Source organism: Schistocerca cancellata, chromosome 3 (genome assembly GCF_023864275.1).
Source record: "Schistocerca cancellata isolate TAMUIC-IGC-003103 chromosome 3, iqSchCanc2.1, whole genome shotgun sequence".
Classification (NCBI taxonomy): domain Eukaryota; kingdom Metazoa; phylum Arthropoda; class Insecta; order Orthoptera; family Acrididae; genus Schistocerca; species Schistocerca cancellata.
The window spans coordinates 115,120,130-115,142,165 of NC_064628.1; the positions used below are offsets into that span (position 1 = coordinate 115,120,130).

A 22,036-nucleotide genomic window follows, 5' to 3' on the forward strand; every position below is an offset into this window, starting at 1 on the left:
ACCTTAGAGTGCAGAAAGTAGATATTTGTTCATGCGAGATGAAATACACACAGCTCTGCAAAACTTAAGAACAAGTAGATAAAGTAACGTAAGACATTAACAAAGCGGTGGAAATGAAAGCAAGTACGCGAGAATGTTACCTGAGGTCTCCAAGTAATCCACAGAAAGCTCGACGTCACACAGCGTGAGGTCAACGTGACAGTAGCGCAAAACTTGGCTAGTCCAGCAACACGATGGCATTGAAGGAATGGGGAAATTCAGTGTGTCAATAAGCGAGCAGTTAGAGTGCATTATGGTTATGTTCTTCTTAACGACACGGCCCGGAGACAACATTTGGACGACTTCACACGGGGAGGAACCATCGAGAAACTGGAAGAAGGACGAAGTGTGACGGGTGTAGGCCAGGATTTTGGCATTGCTCACAGCAGTAAGCGTTTCGAACCACAGACACCGCTCCCCGAAGTGGAGGAGGTAGTCGATTACGGTATACTACAGCAGCAGATGACCGCTACATTGCGCATCAGGCAAGAACGGACCCACATCAAACACCGGCTGCAGTCGCAACCACATTTAATAGGACTGCAAGGCACGCCATCTCACACTCCGCAGTGGCATGGCGTCGGAACGGGGGTGCTCGCTTTGCCAGACGGCCAGTACGTTGTGTTCCGTCGACACCCGCACATCGACGACACCGTTTGCGATAGTGACAAGACCGTAAGGTCTGGACCAACGAGGAGCGGAGTCAAGTGCTCTCTTCGGATGAGAGCAGATTCTGTCCTAGTAGTGTTTCTGGACTTACCCTTGTGTATCGAGAGGTGGGAACAGGATACGCAGCCGGGAATACTGTCGAACATGACTGTTTTGGTGGTGCAGATGTAATGTTGCACGGCTGTCCTGATTCTACATCTCTGAACAGGATACACTAACCGGTCAACGTCATGGCGTCACTGTACTCCATCATTACGTGCGTCTCTCTGGGGTACATTCGGCCCAGGTTGCATTTTAATAGGTGAAGAAGCGTGACCATCTCGAATAGAGCAGGTGGAAAAGCTCTTGAAACGAGAGGATAATCAGCGAATGGACTGGCCTGCTCGTTCCCCCGACTTAAATTCTACTGAGTACGTGTCGGATTCGTTGGGGACATGCATTGCACCAACGACCACCAGCGCTGGTGGAGAAATGGAACGCCCTACCTGAAGAAATTACCAACATTGTGGCCAGCGTTGCAGCACATTGCAGAGCGTGCACTTCTGCAGTTGGTGATCACACACAATTAAGAACCATTTCCCACCTTCTAATGTCCAAGGTACAATCACAAATCGCGGTGACTTCAGTGCAATTACTACATCTGATTAAAAATGTCATTTCTGTTTGTCTCATTGCCTATTATGAAATCTGGTTTCGCAGGACAGAGCGGATCAGGTTATGGTTGTGGAAAGGAGCCAAGATCAGTTACTGTTAGTTGCAAAAAACACACAAACGTTATTTTCCTAAAAACAATCACACATGCCCTTGAAAGGATTCATAAACAATACGGCTGAAAGCCCGAACACAAGTTATTAAAATTGCTTTAAGGAATACACGTGGCTGAAGGCCTTACATAAAAAAGAACTTTACGTAAATACGCGGCTGAAGGCCACACACTACACAAGGCCTGGATAACAAGAATTTCCAATAGAGAAGAAAATTTAAAAAAGGTTTTAAAGAAGTGAATTTTTAAATTATAATTTAAGACAGCTGAAGGACTTACCTAAAAAATATTTGACATAAAAGCTCGGATGAAGGCCACATACTGAACATAGAACAACTCAAGTCTTAAGGCCTGGATAACATGGATTTGCAATAGAGCAAAATTCCCCTTTCTTTTCTTTTTTTAATTAGTTCAAACAAGAACCTTAAAGGTTTTAACTTAAGGCGGCTGAAGCCCTTATTTTAAAATTAAATCAAACTAAATCAATAGGCGGCTGAAGGTCTCGCACCATGCTAGAGACGAAAATCACAATCCAAGAACAACAGAACAATAGTGCTCAGAAGTTTTCCAAGGGTCGGCCTGAGGAGGTAACTCTAACGTAAGGCGAGGTGAGATAGGCAGCCAAGAATAAGATTAAGTAATCAGATGGCAATCGTACCCAGGGACGGCTGAAGGACCGACCAACAACCTAATCAATTCCGCTGCGCCGACCAACGGCACAACAACGGAAAATATGAGTCGAGGACGAAGATATCGAGGACGAAGATACCAGCAGCAATACGTCTTCAAAATTGGTGTCTAGTACGAACAAGACCAAAGGCTGTCAAATTACACGCGGTATGGACAGCATCAACACAGCGAGGAAAAACACACTGTGGAACACTACGCTAATGCCCTCGGCGCGGAGATTTCCTCGCTACACTATCCCAACCGACCGACTGCCTCCTTCAGTACGCAGACAGCATTAACATAACTGCTCAATCGAAATTACACAAGCTAGACACAGTTCCACGAAAACACTTCCACAAGTACTCGAACAGTCGTAAAAGCAATGTCTGTAGAACAACCAGGACGAATGACAAGTCGACACACACAGAGAACACGGAACGGTCGGCGACCAAATACACGTCGTCCGATGAGACGACCGACAGAACGGCCAACAAAGGTCGTCCCCACTCAAGTCATGTGTGTCAGCAACAGTCGGGCCAGTCTTGACTGTCCGGACCTCACTGCAGCTACATCCCAAGTCAACTCCATGTCCGTTCGGAACTCGGAGACACGGCTACCCGAGCACACTGGGTCGGACTCAACCAAGCAGAGGTAACACTTGGGCACCCGACATCTCTGCACAAGGAAGGAACCGACCAAAGTCCCACAAGATGATCAACTGAAGGGGCCCAGAAGCGATCGGAATACCAAATACACGTCGCCCGATGTGACGACCGACCAAACGACGAACCAACCGTCGTCCCCGCTCAAGTCTCCTTCAGTCGGCCAGTGTACGTGTTCCCCAGCAGTCGGCGAGTACTGGCTGTCCGGACCTCACTGGCGCTGTGCCCCGACTGAACCCCCGACACACGACGAGCCGGAAATACTAACGGTGGTCGCGTCAAAGATAACACGACAGTGGTCTTATCGATACGCGCTGCTGCTGCCACTCACGGGCATGCAAGCCAGCAACTTAATGACGGCAGTAAATCGAATAAGAAGCGAGAAGACAGTTCCGTAAAGAGAAGCTGTCAAGCAAGAAACGGCATAAACATGAGCCGCGCACTGTTCATATTACTTTCAGCTGCTTTGTGCACTATACTGTAGCAGACCTTTCTATGTATGGTCCAACTTTCATCAAAGATTGTTACTTGCCAGTGATATATCACGCGAAAATTTGTTTCGTACTTAGGTTTTGCACGCCAGTCTATTTTTGTATTTAAAGATTTTTTCTTCCTCGTTAAAAAAGCAGAAGGTATACAGGGTGTTACAAAAAGGTACGGCCAAACTTTCAGGAAACGCCTACTTTCCACGTTAGATCTCATTTTATTACTTCTCTTCAAATCACATTAATCATGGAATGGAAACACACAGCAACAGAACGTACCAGCGTGACTTCAAACACTTTGTTACAGGAAATGTTCAAAATGTCCTCCGTTAGCGAGGATACATGCATCCACCCTCCGTCGCATGGAATAAAAAAAAAAAAAATGGCTCTGAGCACTATGGGACTTAACATCTGTGCGCTGATGCAGCCCTGGAGAATGGCGTATTGTATCACAGCCGTCCACAATACGAGCACGAAGAGTCTCTACATTTGGTACCATGATTGCGTAGACAAGAGCTTTCAAATGCCCCCATAAATGAAAGTCAAGAGGGTTGAGGTCAGGAGAGCGTGGAGGCCATGGAATTGGTCCGCCTCTACCAATCCATCGCTCACCGAATCTGTTGTTGAGAAGCGTACGAACACTTCGACTGAAATGTGCAGGAACTCCATCGTGCATGAACCACATGTTGTGTCGTACTTGTAAAGGCACCGAAGTCAACATTACCTTCCTTCAATTGGGCCAACTGGCGGTGAATCGAGGAAGTACAGTACATACTGACGAAACTAAAGTGAGGTCTAACATGGAAATTAAGCGTTTCCGGACACATGTCCACATAACATCTTTTCTTTGTTTGTGTGTGAGGAATGTTTCCTGAAAGTTTGGCCGTACCTTTTTGTAACACCCTGTATAGTATTTCGTCGAGAGTGCAGTATTGCTTCGTGTCAATCGCTTTTTCATGTTAAATGCTTTCGTGGTAAACGCTTCTCACCGCAGTAGCTCATTTTGTGGAATTACCGGAACTAAGTGTTCTTCGCTACAAGCTACTTTTGTGTACTCTTTTACACAGTCACCGAGTCATGGATCCGAGTACGTCAGGGACGGAGGTGAAGTGTTCTTGATAGTGAGCAGCCAGCGGGATGTCGGTCCGTGAAAGCGTGAAGAGCCGCGGCGCTGCCTACATCCGTTTCTGGAGCGTCTTCTCCGCCTTCACCGGGATAAGCGGTCCAGCCGGTTCAACGCACGGCCGGCGCTGCTCAAGGTCGGCCGATACTCGTGACGACACAGCGCAGGCCCCACCCTACTGGACTCGTAAATGTGGCGAGCGGAAGAAACGCCAGCGCCCCGGCACCTACTCCTCTCTCTCCACTTTAGCTGCACGCCACACCAATTACATGCTTTCTACGAGAATTCCAGCCTACAATTTAAGTGTATCCCTAAAGCTGTTTCACGAGTATATAGTACAGAAAAAGGAAATAATAAGAGCAACACAGAAAACAGCCGGCACTGGTACGGTGTACCTCTGTTGTCCAGCAGCTAATAAATTTTCGATTATCTCGTGGAGGATGCAGATTTGACTAATACGAGGGGCGTTTGAAAAGTCCGTGCAAAGTCCGAGAGATGGCACCACCGGCGCGTATCGAGGTCATGTTTAGTTAGTAGCATCTTTGGAAAGAACGGACACCAAGTGTCAGCCATATTGGTCTATTTCTTTGTGTTTGGCATTCGTGTGAATCAACGAAGTCGAGTGATCGTCAAAAAATGAACGAAAAAACATTTCGGGTGGTTATTAAACATTACTTTATGAAAGGCAAGACGCCTCAGGAGATGAAAGAGAAGCTTGATAAATATTACGGTGACTCTGCACCTTCCAGATGGCAGAACAGTTTATAAGTGGTTTCAAAATTTTAAGAGTGGCCATATGGGCCACAGTGATGCTGAACGTTCTGGGCGCCCTGTGGAGGTTACGACTCCAGAGATCATTGATAAAATCCATGATATGGTGATGGATGACAGAAGAGTTATTGTGCGTGAGATCGCTAGTGCTGTGGGTAGCTCGAATGAAAGGGTACATAATATTTTGCATAAACATTTGGACATGAGAAAGCTATCCGCAAGATGGGTTCCGCGATGGCTCACGTTTGACCAAAAACGGGATCGTGAGAAGTGTTGCAAGGATGGTTTGCAGCTGTTCAGGAAGAATCCGCAGGACTTTAAGCGTAATTTCGTCACTGTGGATGAAACATGAATACATTACTATAAACCTGGGATTAATCAAGAATCTAAACAATGGGTTACAAGGGAGGATCTGCACCAAAAAAGGGCGAAGACCATTCCCTCGGGCCGGTCGTGGTGGCCGAGCGGTTCTAGGCGATACAGCCTGGAACCGCGTGACCGCTACGGTCGCAGGTTCGAATCCTGCCTCGGGCATGGATGTGTGTGATGGTGATAGGTTAGTTAGGCTGAATTAGTTCTAAGTTCTAGGGGACTGATGACCCCAGATGTTAAGTCCCATAGTGCTTAGAGCCATTTGAACCATTCCCTCGGTCGGAAAGGCTATGGCGACTGTCTTTTGGGATTCGCAAGGGATAATCCTCATCAACTATCTGGAAAAGGGTAAAACTATTAGAGGTGAATATTATTCATCGTTATTGGACCGTCTGAAAATCGAGCTAAAAAAAAAAAAAAACAAACGCTGGCAATTGGACCGCAAACAAGTCCCTTTCCATCACGACAATGCACCAGCACACACCGCAGCAGTTGTAGTCGCAAAATTAATGGAAATAGGATTCCAACTCGTTTCACATCCCCCTGTTCTCCAGACTTGGCTCTCTCGGACTACTATTTGTTCCCCAATTATGAGAAATGGCTGGCAAGACAGAGATTTTATTCAAACGAGGAAGTGATTGCAGCATCTAATAGCTATTTTGCAGACTTGGACAATTCCTGTTATTCGGAAGGAATCAACAAATTAGAACAGCGTTGGACGAAGTGTATATGCCTAAAATGAGACTATGTCGAAAAATAAAAAAAGGTTTACCCCAAGCACGTAACCAGTTTTTATTTTTGCACGGACTTTTCAAAGGCCCCTCGCAAATTCTTCTGGGAGCTGTCTAATGAGGAGATTGCAATTTGGAAGCGCAAATACCAAGGGGCAAAATGAAAGATGATTTGACGGCGATGATGAATGGAAATATTTTACGCTCTATGTTAACTGTCAATTTTGTTGATACTAAGATCATAGCACACGTAAGTCAGCAAGTAGGACACAGAGTGCATTTATGAGAACTCCGATCATAAGGACTTTAACAGTAGCATAGAAGTTTCCTTGTGAGATATCTCACCAGCAGTTTCTTATGATAATCGACATGCATAAGTTTCGACCCTCACTGACACTCTTGTGCAGTGGTCGTCAAAATTTTTGCTCAAGAGCCAATACTGACATTGTGGGACGGCACCTTGGGCCGCATATGAACTGAACTTAGTATTAATTCATCAGGTTACCCTCCATTCAGAGGCTGTTGCACGCAGCGACCGGTTTTGATTTGTAAATGATAGATTTCAGCTATCAGTCATCCTTTGGAATATTTATTGGCAGATCTAGATTTCGGCTACCAACTAGCCATTCTCAATGCACTACGCTTTTTTGGTCAATGCATGTAATGCCTGCTGGTCTGGCTTTGTACATAGTTCATGGAACTTCCTTTTCTCACATGCTGAACTGAATCTTATGTTAATGTCATTTATTGACCTACGCAGAATGAATATGATAGAAATAAATTTAGGATTCACTTGGGCCAAGATTTCAGTTTAGAAGCTAGCGAATTCCTTTTGTATGGAGTATATCTTTATTGATTTTTTTTTTAGGCCGACTCCTACGACTGAGTTACGAGGACCACCCGTCTGATATCTTTATCCACTACCTGACAGTTATTAATTTATTAGGAGAGTTCATTTTGGAGTGATATGCCTCTTGGTAGCCTAACTGATGCAGAAGGTGAAGTTTGATAAAGTAACTGTCAAAGCCTTCTCTAAAAAAATAATCCTGATATTCACCTTTTATTTATTTTAATAACCACGGAAAATCTGAAGCAGGATGGCGGAGTACAATTTTGAATCTTGAACTCATTATATGAGTCCAGTGATGGTAGTATTGTTAAGCTTTTTAAGTTTGTGCGTATCACATTTTATTGTTTTATCACAGTTCTTAAAAAAAATTACGACAAGGAATTCAAAAAATGGCTGTAAGCAGTATGCAAATCAACATTTGAGGTCATCAGTCCCCTAGACTTAGAATTACTTAACCTAACTAACCTAAGAACATCACACATATCCATGCCCGACGCAGGATTCGAACTTGCGACCGTAGCAGCAGCGTGGTTCCGCCTGAAGCGCCTAGAACCGCTCGGCCACAGCATCAAAGGTGATGCAGAATACAAATGATCTATTTGCCGAGAGTCAAGACACTCCCGTCCCCAAAGGAATGTCGCCAGAAAGTACGCATTGAGTATAGAATAGTAGCTTCAGCACAGAATTTGAAATACGAACATTTCCGATGAATCTAGAGAGATTCTTACTGTGGTCACATTTCCTTTAGGTGTGCTGCAAAATTTGAGTGCGCTTTGTCTTGACAAAATATTATTTTAAGAGCATGAACCCAGTATTTATTATTTCACAGTACAAAAAAATCAAAGTGAATTTTCGTACTGCGGTTAACCATGAGGTAAGAGTCGTTTCTTCTACTGCCTCAAGTGTTAAAATAACGCATCCTTCAGTAAATTACACTGAAACACTGCACCACGACTTCAATACTCACTATAAAAAATCTACATTCGATGAAGAATACGGGTAGAAGGAAATGGTGTTGTGTGGATCGGGTTTTATTTAGCAAATGGTGTTTCTAATGCTGTCACCGACTACAGACGGATTTAATGCAATTTTACTGTATTCTGAGGCTGCTAATGAAAGCAAAGGAAGTGGTAGCTTTATTAGATATAGGCCTCACAAACAACCCAAATTTTCTACTGTTTTCTTTATCCTCGAATAGGGACAGTAAATTAATTCTGAATTTCTGTGATCGACGGTATCATAATTTATAGTAACACTATGTACTCGTACTACAATGCTCTTCTGCCACCGTCAGGGTTTCATAAGGAACTGTTGATATAAGGCCTCCGCCTGTTGAAATATCGAACTTCCAAGCGCATTACCGGTAAATGACCACACAGACGTTGCAACATATCAACACAACCATCCTCGCATGTTCAGCATATTTGTTAGTGTTATTTTTCAGGCTTTTCCTCTTGCTGGTGATAGTAAGGAATTCTCAGCCACCTAAAATGTTGAGCCTAAAAAGGATATGTCAGTCTGCTTCTGGTTTCTTGTCTTCGTTTCGTTAAACAATCTTCGTTAGTATATGAATTGCAGAGTTCCTAGCATTTGAGGTAGTTTCTACGAGCGTTGTGGGACAACATATGTGTTACAAACAAATGCAAGCCAGATGTAAAAGTAACGTCAGTAGCGGAAACCCGTGACAGTACTGCTTGGTGCGACTGTGGGTAGGGTGCAGCTCTTCTATCCACCACGCCATTAGCAGGGCGAGCGGAAGCCAGTCCCTCAACTTGTAAGCCTTTTACCCCCACGAAATGTCCCCGTTGCTCATTTTGACAGCGGGATGAGCGGACGTGGGGCCACCTCCAGCGACTGGAACGACGCAACAGCCCGACTCCTAACCGAAATTACACTGAAGCGCCAAAGAAACTGGGATAGGCTTGCGTATTCAAATACAGAGATATGTAAAGAGGCAGAATACGGCGCTGCGGTCGGCGACGCCTCTATAAGACAACAGGTGTCTGGCGCAGCAGCTGGATCGGTTACTGCTGTTACAATGGCAGGTTATCAACATTTAAGTGCGTTTGAATGTGGCGCTTTAGTCGGCGCACGAGCGTGGGACACAGCATCTCCAAGGTACCGATGAAGTGGGTATTTTCCCGTACGACAGTTTCAAGAGTGTGCTGGGAATATCAGGAATCCGGTAAAACATTAAATCAAATGTCAGCGTGCGAACCACTCAAAGAAACATCATCGATACGGGCTTTCGGAACCGAAGGCCCATTCGTGTACCCTTGATGGCTACACGACACTAAGCTTTCCGTCTCGCCGCGGCCCGTCTACACCGACATCGGACTGTTGATGACTGGAAACATGTTCCCTAGTCTGACGAGACTCGTTTCAAATTGTATCTAGCGGATGTACGTGTATGGGTATGGAGACAACCTCGTGAATCCATGGATCATGCAGGTCGGCAGCGCACTGTACAAGCTGGTGGAGGCTCTGCAATGGCGTGGGGCATGTGCAGTTGGAGTGATATGGGACCCCTAACACTTCTAGGTACGACTCTGACAAGTGACAGGTTTGTAAGCATCCTGTCTGATCACCTGCATCCATTCATGTCCATTCTTCATTCCGGGGGACTTTGGCAATTCCAGCACGACAATGCGACACCCCACACGTCCAGAATTACTACAGAGCGGCTCCAGGAACACTCTTGTAGTTTAAACACTTCCGCTGGCCCCCAAACTCCCCGGACAAAGAACATTTTTGAGCATATCTGGGATGCCTTGCAACGTGCTGTTCAGAAGAGATCTCCGCCCCCGTATACTCTTACGGATTTATGGACAACCATGCAGGATTAATACTGTCACATCCCTCCAGCATTTCTTCAGGCATTAGTTGAGTCCATGGCACGTCGTGTTGCGGTACTTCTGCGTGCTAGCGGGGCCCTGCACGATACTAGGCAGGTGTACCAGTTTCTTTGGCTATTCAGTGTATAACTATCCATGTAGATACATTTTTCGTTATGGTGTTTTCTTTCGGTATAGATAACCTGACGATCGTTAAACACCGAAATTACTATAAGTATTGCTATGTAATCATACAAAGATGATTTTTAAATAACTAAAACGTGTTGGATATCACTTATTCAAGAAATTACTTCAGCTTCTTCTAGTTTTGCCAAACGTTAGCACACTTTTGGCGGTGTAGACTAAGTGCTCACTTTCACTGTCTGAATGAAGAAAAAAAGGATAAGAGAAAGCAGTTTGGCGTATTCCCGTTGTTTACAACTGCAGCGTTCGACTATCATACTGTTTACTTGTACTTCCGGTTGTTTATGCCGGTTATGTCCGGTGTCATATGAGTGGAGTAATGCCAAATCAGAAGTCGAGATAGAAGTCACCCGCTATCTTCAGATAATAATGCAGTTGCCGTGGTTCACTGCCACCACCGCGGAAACAACAATGGTAATATAACACTATGATTAACAATGTCGTTTCCTCAGTGGTTGGAGTTTATCTCTTCAGTACGACTGAAATGTCTTTTCCTCGAGGATGTTCACAATCTCAGCGAAATGCATTGCTCTCGTAATGGTAGCGACGCAGACTTAACAGTTTCTTCACCTATAGTCTTCAAGTGGAAGCTTTCCGTAATTATGGGGTTAAATGGATAGGGCTTTCTGGATGATATTCGAACTCACGTTTTTTTAAGTGAGCACGGTTGGCTACTCAGGAACATCTTGCACGTCACTGTTGACCACCAACATGACGCAATGTTCTCGTAAATTAGTGAATACTTTGAAAAAAATACAGTTCTTTCTGTACCACAGAGAGGGTCTTCATAGAGTGCTTTATTTTTAAAGCTAGCTCAGTACTTGGCACCACCCGGCTATGTATTTATTACAGGCTTCTATTAATCCATCTCCTCCTCCTCTGCCTCTTTGTCCATCTCCTCCTCTACCTCTCTCTGTCCTAGTCCTCCTTCCGCTCTCTCTGTCCCCCTCCCCACATCCACAGCTTACCCATCTCCTCCAGTCCCCTCTGTGTCCATCGTCTCCTGCGCCCTCTGTCCTGTCCTACATCTTCTCTCTATCACCTTCTCTGTTTCACCCCATGCATCTCCACTTTCTCCCTGTCCATCTCCCACCCTTTCTTCCCATCTCCTCGTCCCATCTCTCCACCTCGTCCTCCCTCAGTCTCTGTCCACCTCCTTCTGACTCCCTCTCTGTCCATCTGCTCCTCCCGCTCCCCCTGTCCATCAGCTCCTTCCCCTCTGCCCATGTGCTCCTTCTCCCTCTGTCCATCTGTTCCTTCCCTCTTTGTATATCTCACCCTCCTCCTTCATCCATCTCCTCTACCGCCTCCCTCTATCCATCTAATCCTTTTTCCATCCATCTTCCCTGCCCCTTCTACCTGTTTACCTTCTCCTATTCTCTTTTTCTGTCCATTTCCTCCTCCACGTCTGCATCCCTCTCCTCCCGTCCCCTGTCTCTGTCTCTTCTAGTGTCCCTTTCTGTTCATGTTCTGCTCTTTCTTTCCCTTGCCCGTCTCCTCCTCTCCCTGTCTTCGTCCCTCTTCTCCTCTTCTCTGCCTCTGTCAATTCTCCCTCCTTCTCTCTTGCCTCATCTTTGTGCGTCTCCTACTCCCAATCCGTCCATCTCCTACTCCGTCTCCTCTCTCTGAATTATCATCTCAACTCCAATGGGAGAATGCTGGTTCTTATCCTCACAGTATTTCTTTTCAGATAGTAAGATGTGTACCAAGTTTGGTTAAAAGCGAGGGAGGGTTTTAGGAGGAGCCTTTCGGGAATATGTAACATACTTCATTATATTTGTATGCATATTTCACATGTATCTTCAGTGAATTTCGCTCTGCAGTTTCATTTCCAAACAGCTCAGTAATAATGACTTCATGTCTTCTTACCCCTGTGTCGTACATTTATATAATTTTGGAGGTGTATCCTGTGGTTTTATAGGTACTATCTGCGAAATGTGTTGCGAATAGAGTTAGTAGTAAAGAAGTAATAAATTAAAACGTCACACCTGATGCGGCCCTTTTACTGCATGAATAGAGAATGTGTAGTAAGTGATACACTTTTTCATTTTCATTACTTTGTGGAGGGCGAGGAGTGTCAGGAAAAGTCTCTTAAAGGTTTGAAATTATATGTAAAGTGCTGTCATTCTGAAATATTCAATGAATTTAGTCTCGCTATTTGCATTTAGTGAGCTCGCACAATTTTTAACCTCCACCTCCACTCCTTTGAGAGGGAGTGGTTTTTATTCCCTTTTCACACAGTAAGTAATTTGTACATCAAATATGGTTGAAATCGATCCAGTGGTTTAGGAGGACATGAAACAAACGTAAATGCATACATACGAACGTAAATACAAATGTACATACATACATGCACTTTCATAGTAGGTATGGATTCTGTGTGTGTAGTTCCAAGAGTCAGGCAACATATTAACTCCTCCTTTATACAACTTGAGAAATGACAGCGACGAAATAATCACATAGAGCAAAGCTCATGCGGACTCTTCGCTGGTCGTTCTCCCCAGAATCAATCGTGAATGGTACGGAGTAGGGTCGAAGCGGAACCAGAGGTATCCTTCGTCACACACCGTAAGGTGTCTCGCATAGTACACACATAAATTTAAATAATGTAAAGAGCGTATCTGACCAAGAACTCGCCCAGAGAGAAAATGATCAGCTGACTGTTGGCCAGTGTACATACCTGCTGACGGCGGACTGGTCTTTGTAAATGGCCGAGGCCGGCAGAACGCCCGGAGTCTCTGGGTAGGCGAACGTTCCGCTCGGGTAGCTGCTCTCAGCGGCGTCCAGGTTGTCCTTGAACTCGAAATCCTCCAAGTTGGCGGCGCCGGCCGCGCCGCCGCCGTTGGAGCCGGAGGCGCTGGAGGCGGACGCGAACGTGGAGACACCCCTGTTGAGCACCTTGCCCAGGCCGCCCAGCAGGGAGGGCAGGAACATGGCGATCAGGATGGACTTGGCGATCTGCGCGCCGATCAGCACCGGCAGCAGCAGCTTCTTCAGAGCGAACGCCAGGAAGCCCAGCCCAAAGCCAGCCATGAACGAGCTCTTACCGGCCACCTCCGTCCCTGAAAAAACGCAACACTCCAGCTAGAAACACGTTCCGTAAATCATCAGCAAGTTTTTTTTTTTTTATGGAAATGTGAAATATTCAGTTTACATGCTTTGTATATGATGGGTAGCCAAAAAGTTTTACTATCACATCGACAAAATAAATGTACGTAATTAATTTTTTATTTGTCTTCAGTTCTGGTACATATTGTAAAACTTTTTAAAATCCTGTGACACTGCTGGTAGCTCACACGTAACACCATACTGTGCAGCAAGAATACCACCTATCTACTTAGATTTTTTGATGATAAGCTAATCTCGAAAAGCGTTTTATGAGTTACTGAACACCAAGCGTAAATTTTTCTGGCAGCCTAATCAGCAGTGTTAAAAGTTTGAAAATTTTTATTAGACAGTGGTCGAAATCCTCCTACACGACTTCATGTCGCACCTAAAAAGCACATAGTAACATCAGCGCCACGATGCCGTAGTACGTAGCGTGTTTTTGTTTTCTTTTGTTTTTAAATTTCGGGGGCCATGAGTCTTTTGACTTGATTGATGTGACCCGCTATTTTACTCTCCGCTGCCAACCTCTTCATCTTAGAGTAGCACTTATCCGCATGTCGTTACTTATTTGTGGGATGTATTTCAATCTCTGTCTCCTTCCACAATTTTTTACCCTCTGCAATTGTCTCTAGTACCGTGGAAGTTATTCTCTGATGTCTTACCGCTTGTCTTATCATACTGTTACTCCTCCTTGTCAGCGTTTTCCACACATTTGTATTCTCGCCGATTGTGCGGAGAAAATCCTCATTATTTATCTTATCAGTACACCTAATTTTCAACATCATTCTACAGCACGACATCTCAAACGCTTCATTCTCTTCATTTCCGGTTCCCCACTGTTCGTGATTCACTACCATACAATGCTGTGCTCCATATACTCCATATGTACATTATCAGAAATTTCTTCCTCAAATTTTGTTTGTTACTACTAGATTTCTTATGACCTGGAATGTCTTCTTCATCTCTGGTAGTCTGCTTTTACTGTCACCCCTGCTTCGTCCGTTATGCGTAATTTTTCTCCCAAGGTAGGAGAATTTCTTAACTTTCGTGGCCTCAGTTTTAATGTTGACTTCGCCGGCCGCGGCGGCCCTGCGGTTCTGGCGCTGCAGTCCGGAACCGCGGGACTGCTACGGTCGCAGGTTCGAATCCTGCCTCGGGCAAGGGTGTGTGTGATGACCTTAGGTTAGTTAGGTTTAAGTAGTTCTAAGTTCTAGGGGACTTATGACCTAAGATGTTAAGTCCCATGGTGCTCAGAGCCATTTGAACCATTTGAATGTTGACTTCATCACTAAGCACATTCATGCTAATTCTCATTGTGTTGGCTTTTCTTCCGTTTACTCTCAGTCCATGTTTTATACTTCGTAGATTGTTCATTCAGTTTTGTTCTTTTCCTTAAAATTTTTCTCATGGCATTACAATCTTGCGTTGGTTTTCACCTCTTCAACAAGTTTCCTCCGTACTGCCCGCTCCCGCGTGGTTCTGCGCCACCATCTGAGAGATTTTATATCTTCTCCCACATTTCCTACCCATCGCTTGCGTGGCCTTCATTTCTTCTTCCAGTGTGCCCCATTCAAAAACCATTGTGGCCCTTCTTTCAATTTACAACCAAGGCAGTTGTCTTACTTTTTAGTAATCGTATGTCAGATCCTTGTATGAGGCGTTCCAGCTCAGTCTTCGTTATAGGTCTATAGAAACAATTCATTAATTTATTAATTTCTATTATTTATATATAATTGATCTTCGTTCCTTTGTGGATATGATGTGACGAATATGGTGCAATAATGGAAAATAATAAACAAATATCCACCAACCAAAGCTTAGTACTGAACGACCAGACACAGTTGACTTACTCACCACTTCTAACTGCACATACTACTCATGATCGCATCCAGGCCATATTTTAAATTACCCCTCTTACTCATATGCCCCATTTCCTTTATTTCCTTTGACATAAATTCTCTCGTTGTGTAAACAAAATTTTTACTTTATATACGAGGGTAATCCCAATAGTAGGTTCTCCTATTTTTTATAAGTACAGAACTCTGTTTGTGTGGCAGTTGGTTACACTGTTATGAAGAGTGCTGAACGCGCTGTGTGTGAGGCACTCAGTCTTGGCCTGGCAGCCGTTGAGAATGGAGCGCCCGTTGGATGTTACCGCCAAGTGCGAACTGCGCGCAGTTATTCGGTTTTTGAACGCTAAGGGCACTGTTGTTGTTGTTGTGGTCTTCAGTCCTGAGACTGGTTTGATGCAGCTCTCCATGCTACTCTATACTGTGCAAGCTTCTTCATCTTCCAGTATCTACTGCAACCTACATCCTTCTGAATCTGCTTAGTGTATCCATCTCTTGGTCTCCCTCTACGATTTTTACTCTCCACGCTGCCCTCCAATGCTAAATTTGTGATCCCTTGATGCCTCAAAACATGTCCTACCAACTGATCCCTTCTTCTAGTCAAGTTGTGCCACAAACTTCTCTTCTCCCCAATCCTATTCAATACCTCCTCATTAGTTACGTGATCTACCCACCTTATCTTCAGCATTCTTCTGTAGCACCACATTTCGAAAGCTTCTATTCTCTTCTTGTCCAAACTAGTTATCGTCCATGTTTCACTTCCATACATGGCTACACTCCATACAAATACTTTCAGAAACGACTTCCTGACACCTAAATCTATATTCGATGTTAACAAATTTCTCTGCTTGAGAAACGCTTTCCTTGCCATTGCCAGTCTACATTTTATATCCTCTCTACTTCGACCATCATCGGTTATTTTACTCCCTAAATAGCAAAACTCCTTTACTACTTTAAGTGTCTCATTTCCTAATCTAATTCCCTCAGCATCACCCGACTTAATTTGACTACATTCCATTATCCTCATTTTGCTTTTGTTGATGTTCATCTTATATCCTCCTTTCAAGACACTGTCCATTCCGTTCAACTGCTCTTCCAAGTCCTTTGCTGTCTCTGACAGAATTACAATGTCATCGGCGAACCTCAAAGTTTTTACTTCTTCTCCATGAATTTTAATACCTACTCCGAATTTTTCTTTTGTTTCCTTTACTGCTTGCTCAATATACAGATTGAATAACATCGGGGAGAGGCTACAACCCTGTCTTACTCCTTTCCCAACCACTGCTTCCCTTTCATGCCCCTCGACTCTTATAACTGCCATCTGGTTTCTGTACAAACTGTAAATAGCCTTTCGCTCCCTGTATTTTACCCCTGCCACGTTCAGAATTTGAAAGAGAGTATTCCAGTTAACATTGTCAAAAGCTTTCTCTATGTCTACAAATGCTAGAAACGTAGGTTTGCCTTTTCTTAATCTTTCTTCTAAGATAAGTCGTAAGGTCAGTATTGCCTCACGTGTTCCAACATTTCTACGGAATCCAAACTGATCTTCCCCGAGGTCGGCTTCTGCCAGTTTTTCCATTCGTCTGTAAAGAATTCGTGTTAGGGCACTGCGCCGATTGAAATCCATCACCAATTGACGGAAGTGTATGGTGAGTCGTGCATGGATGTAAAAAATGTTCGAAAGTGGTGTAGAGAGCTTGTACCTGGTCGCACCGAAATTCACGACGAACAAAGGAGCGGGAGACCGTCATTTTCTGAGGAGACAGTGTTGAAGGTTTAGCAAAGCATGCGTGAAGATCGGCGGATCACCCTAGATGATCAGTGCACGTTGGTTCCTGAGGTTTCCCGAAGCACCGCTCACAGAATTTTAACGGAAACATTGAACTGCCGGAAGGTGTGCGCAAGATGGGTGCCACGTGTGCTGACTGAGGACCACATGCGCCAACGAGTTGATGCTTCCGGCGCATTTCTTCACCGCCTTGCAGCCGAACAGGACAACTTTCTGGACTCGATTGTTACGGATGACGAAACGTGGGCATACCACTTTACACCTGAGACCAAGCAACAATCACGCCATTGGCGGCATCGTTCTTCGCCAAAGCCACGGAAATTCAAACAAACACATCTGCCGGTAAAGTCATGACAACCGTTTCTGGGATCGGAAAGGGGTATTGTTGGTCGACTTTATGCCCACTGGGACCAAAATTAACGCTGTCAGGTACTATGAGACTGAAAAAACTCAAACGGGCTATTCAGAACCGGAGAAGAGGAATGTTGAGCTAGGGCGTACATATTCTTCATGACAACGCTCGCCCACACATCGCTAAGCAAATCGTTGCTCTCCTGCAACAGATTTAGTGGAACATAATCACCCACCCTATAGTCCTGACTTGGCGGCCAGTTGCTATCACCTGTTCCCTAAGTTAAAAGAGCATTCGGCCGGAAAGCGATTCAGCTCCGACAACGAGGTGAAAGAAGATGTTCATAACCTTCTGAACAACATGGCGGCGAACTGGTATGACAGGGGCATACAAAAACTGCCACAGCGTCTACAAAAATGCATCGATAGAAATGGTGATTATGTCGAAAAATGGTTAAATGTTCAAGCTGTAAACTGATGTAAACCAGGTCTATGTACTTATAAAAAATAGAAGACCTCACTTTGGGATTACCTTGTAATAACAGCTGCTTTGCTCACCTGCTTAATATCACTATTATATCTTATCTGTTTGCCGCTTAGGATTTATTAAAGACGAAAATATTTTGTTCAGTCACATCTCAGGAATATGTCACGAAAGTTGATTGATCAATTATGTTCTTCCATGTACAGATGTTGTAATTTGTCTACAGTTCATTAGTTAATGTGTCACATATTTTATCTCAGTTCAAAATTCGTAAATCGCAGTTACGCGGAAATAACTCCGCTTGTTTTATTCCTAATTCTGACATTAATATTTTTCATCTCTGAAAATGGAGATCATCTGTACACGCACATGGGCTCACGTCGGATCTCGTCATTTCATGGCCATGTTCAGTGTGTAGTTGCATGAGCAAACTGTGGAAATTCCTTAGAGAAGTACTGTTTGGTAACTTTGTTTGGTCATTTAGGATAAGCTACAGCATTAAATTTGGTCATTTCTTGGCTGTGCTTAGTTTGTGATTGTATGAGCAAATTGCTCACATTGGATCTGTCATTTCATGACTGTGCTTAGTGTGTGGTAGTATGAGCAAATTGTGGGAATTCCTTAGAAAAATATGGCTTGTTAGCTTTGTTTGATCATTTAGGGTAAGTTGTAGCATCCAGTTTGATGTCACACATTGGATTTCGTCATTTAACGGCTGTGCTTAGTATGTGGTTGTGTGTGCAAACTGTAGAAATTCCCCAGGAAAATCTTGTTTGTTAGTTTTGTTTGGTCATTTAGGATATGAAACTTCCTGGCAGATTAAAACTGTGTGCCCGACCGAGACTTGAACTCGGGACCTTTGCCTTTCGCGGGCAAGTGCTCTACCATCTGAGCTACCGAAGCGCGACTCACGCCCGGTACTCACAGTTTTACTTCTGCCAGTACCTCGTCTCCTACCTTCCAGACTTTACAGAAGCTCTCCTGCGAACCATGCAGAACTAGCACTCCTGAAAGAAAGGATATTGCTGAGACATGGCTTAGCCACAGCCTGGGGGATGTTTCCAGAATGAGATTTTCTCTCTGGAGCTTCGGTAGCTCAGATGGTAGAGCACTTACCCGCGAAAGGCAAAGGTCCCGAGTTCGAGTCTCGGTCGGGCACACAGTTTTAATCTGCCAGGAAGTTTCATATCAGCGCACACTCCGCTGCAGAGAGAAAATCTCATTCTGGAAACATCCCCCAGGCTGTGGCTAAGCCATGTCTCAGCAATATCCTTTCTTTCAGGAGTGCTAGTTCTGCATGGTTCGCTGGAGAGCTTCTGTAAAGTTTGGAAGGTAGGAGACGAGGTACTGGCAGAAGTAAAGCTGTGAGTACCGGGCGTGAGTCGTGCTTCGGTAGCTCAGATGGTAGAGCACTTGCCCGCGAAAGGCAAAGGTCCCGAGCTCGGGTCTCGGTCGGGCACACAGTTTTAATCTGCCAGGAAGTTTCATATTGGCGCACACTCCGCTGCAGAGTGAAAATCTCAATCTGGAAGCATTTAAGATATGCTGCAACATCTAGTTTGATGCCGATTTGATAACTATGTACTGACTGAATACTCAAATGTGCATTACGCAAACTGAAACTCGTTGAAAGCCCGAAAGGCGTATTAGATTCAATAAAAATATATAACAAAGTGGCTGGTTGCCATATTCATTAAAATAATAATTCCACACTCACTGAACTCAACAGCTAATAAAACGGAGGAATTTCTGTTAACTTTCTTCTTTATCCTGTTCTCGACCTACCACCTCAAAACCACAATGAATGGTGCCCAATTGCATATTTAGAAAAGGTCTCTCTAAAAGAAGCCATAAAGCTGAAATCCAGGAAGTTTAAAGATCACTTTGTGTGCACAACACTGTTTGACACACTTTGTTCAATTGTAAATACAACACCTAAACTTTTGAAAAGGGTGGAAGAACACCACAGAAGTTGGGAAAGGAAAGAAGACCATAATTACAAGAGCTAACATGGTCTTACATCACATCCATAACGGAAGGAATATGAAGTACCTTTAAATAATGAAATTAATAAACATGCTGTATGTCCATTTGCCCAATATTAGTACTGAATGACTAGCCACAGTACCCTTATTCGCTACTTCTAACCGCAAATACTATTCATAATCCCATCAAGGGTGTGTTGTGTGTACCCGTCTTACTCACATGCTTCATTTCTTCGCTTATTTCAGTTGCTGTAATTTCACTTACGCTGTTAAAAGTTTTTAATTTGTATGATCACAAATGTTTCACTTATGTGCTTAATCTCACTAGTATGCCATATCCGTTTATAACATGGGATCTGTTAAACACGTTATTTTGTTCAGCCATTATGTTGGAACATGTCAGCAAAGTTAATTATTCAGAACAAATGTTGCAGTTTGTTGCACAGTTCATGAGTTAATGTGCCATATTTCATATCAGTTAAATAACCTTATATCGCAATTTCACTGTAATTATTAGTTTCATTTTAGTTCTAAATCAAATATGACAAGTGTAAGCTTTGAGAACTGAAGTATTCCATAAATGCATTAGTTTAAATTCTTTGATCTTAAAAAAAATTTGACTAACACGCTTATTTATCTTTGTACCTGATGATGACATAGCAACCGAAAGCCGGTATGGAAAATAAATAATAAATATTACAAAATTTTGCGCCAGAATCATGTGTGTTATCATTCATAACGTACCAGCGGAAAAATGCTGGAACACACAAAAAAAAAATACGAATATGTTACGGTTTATTTAAAAGAATCTGACTGAGAAGTGGGGCACCAGCTGCCTCATTCTACATTCCTCAGCACATTCAAAAATTTTCCCCAAAATTTTGGAATGAGAACATACTCCCGCTTTTTTTGAACATGCAACTCGCCTCAGACTCTCACATGCTCCCCTAAATGTAACTCACTGACAGCCACTAATTCGTCGCTATAAGTCGCTCTCATCCATTCATTCCCAGTTGCTCTGTCTCACTCATTCAATCAGCCCAACTCATTGTCATTATCTCTTTGTGCCTCTGTCACTGTTTCCTCTTTCATAGCCAGACGCCCGTACGTTGTGTCCTACTACTATAGCCTCTTCTCACTGTCACAGTCTGTCTCTTACTCTCTGTGATTTCCTTTCTACTACTGCTGTCTCTTCTCACTGTCACTATTTCTCTCTTCGTGGTTGTCATTGTCATATCCTGTGTCCCTCATTATCACTGGTACTCAACCACTTCCACTTTCTCTTTCTCTTTATCCCCATCTTTGGCACTGTCTACATCATTCCTAGCACGGCTCTGTCACTGACAACTATGCTCCACTGCCACTGTGTCCATCTCCTTCTCTCACGTTGTCACTGTCTCCTTCGGTCTTTCTATAACACAACCACCGTCCACTATCTACCAGCATTTATTATTTTTCCGTCTCTTTGTCACTACCACTGTAACTTGTTCGTATCCCAAAATTTAGGGGAAAATTTTAAAACATGCTGAAGAAGGTAGAATAAGGCTGTTGGTACCACACTTTTCAGTCAGAGTCTTTTGAATAAAAAGTAATATATTCGCGTCTTTTTCTTTTTTTGTGCTCTGATAGGAGCATTTATGCGCTGGTTCCCTTCTTTTGCCTGCTGCACCAGGGCATGCAACTGGTATGAAAGTAAAAGTAATGATCAGTAAAATTTAGATAGTTTGCTTGAGTGAAACTGAATTAATGCCAAACAAATTACACATGTTAGATTGCATTTTACATGCCAAAAAAAAATTGCATGTACTTCAGTACTGTGAGTACAACGTGGGGATCCCAGATGATAACGGAGACAACAGCGTATTTATTCGTGCTACGCCACTTCATAAACTACGTTTTCACCTTACACCGGATTTTACGTGCGTATTTTACGTGTACAGGTGGGGTAACTTTGAACATCTCTATCTCGGAAACGGATAAATATATGAAGCAAATTTTGAAGGTTGTTCGAGATCTGAATCTTATAGATACAATGTAAAAAAACAAATCAGCCATTTTCTGTACATAGACGTCTTGGAATTCCCGTTTGTGTTCTGGTCTGCTGGTGCCGGTGAAAATATGGTTAAAAAAACCTTTTCTTTTGTTTGCCAAGGAACCACCCATTAACTAATGGTGCCTCATTTATTTCCATCAAGTCTTCTGTAGGCCACATCGAATGCAAAAAGAACCAACCGATTTGTTCCATTTATCTGTTTAGGAGGAAGTTTGCAATAATCTTACTTTGACCCTGTAGTGTA

The 22,036-nt window shown here is 43.7% G+C and overlaps 1 protein-coding gene across 1 annotated transcript in view; it reads right to left on the bottom strand.

Annotated features, from left to right (window-relative positions):
• The window catches only part of LOC126176058 (uncharacterized), a 152,178-nt gene that overhangs the window by 91,110 nt on the left and 39,032 nt on the right, over window positions 1-22,036 (bottom strand). The window contains exon 2 of the mRNA XM_049923191.1: window positions 12,853-13,234. Coding sequence (XP_049779148.1) covers window positions 12,853-13,205 — 353 coding nt within the window. The 5' untranslated portion in view covers window positions 13,206-13,234. The remainder of the gene's footprint in view (window positions 1-12,852; window positions 13,235-22,036) is intronic.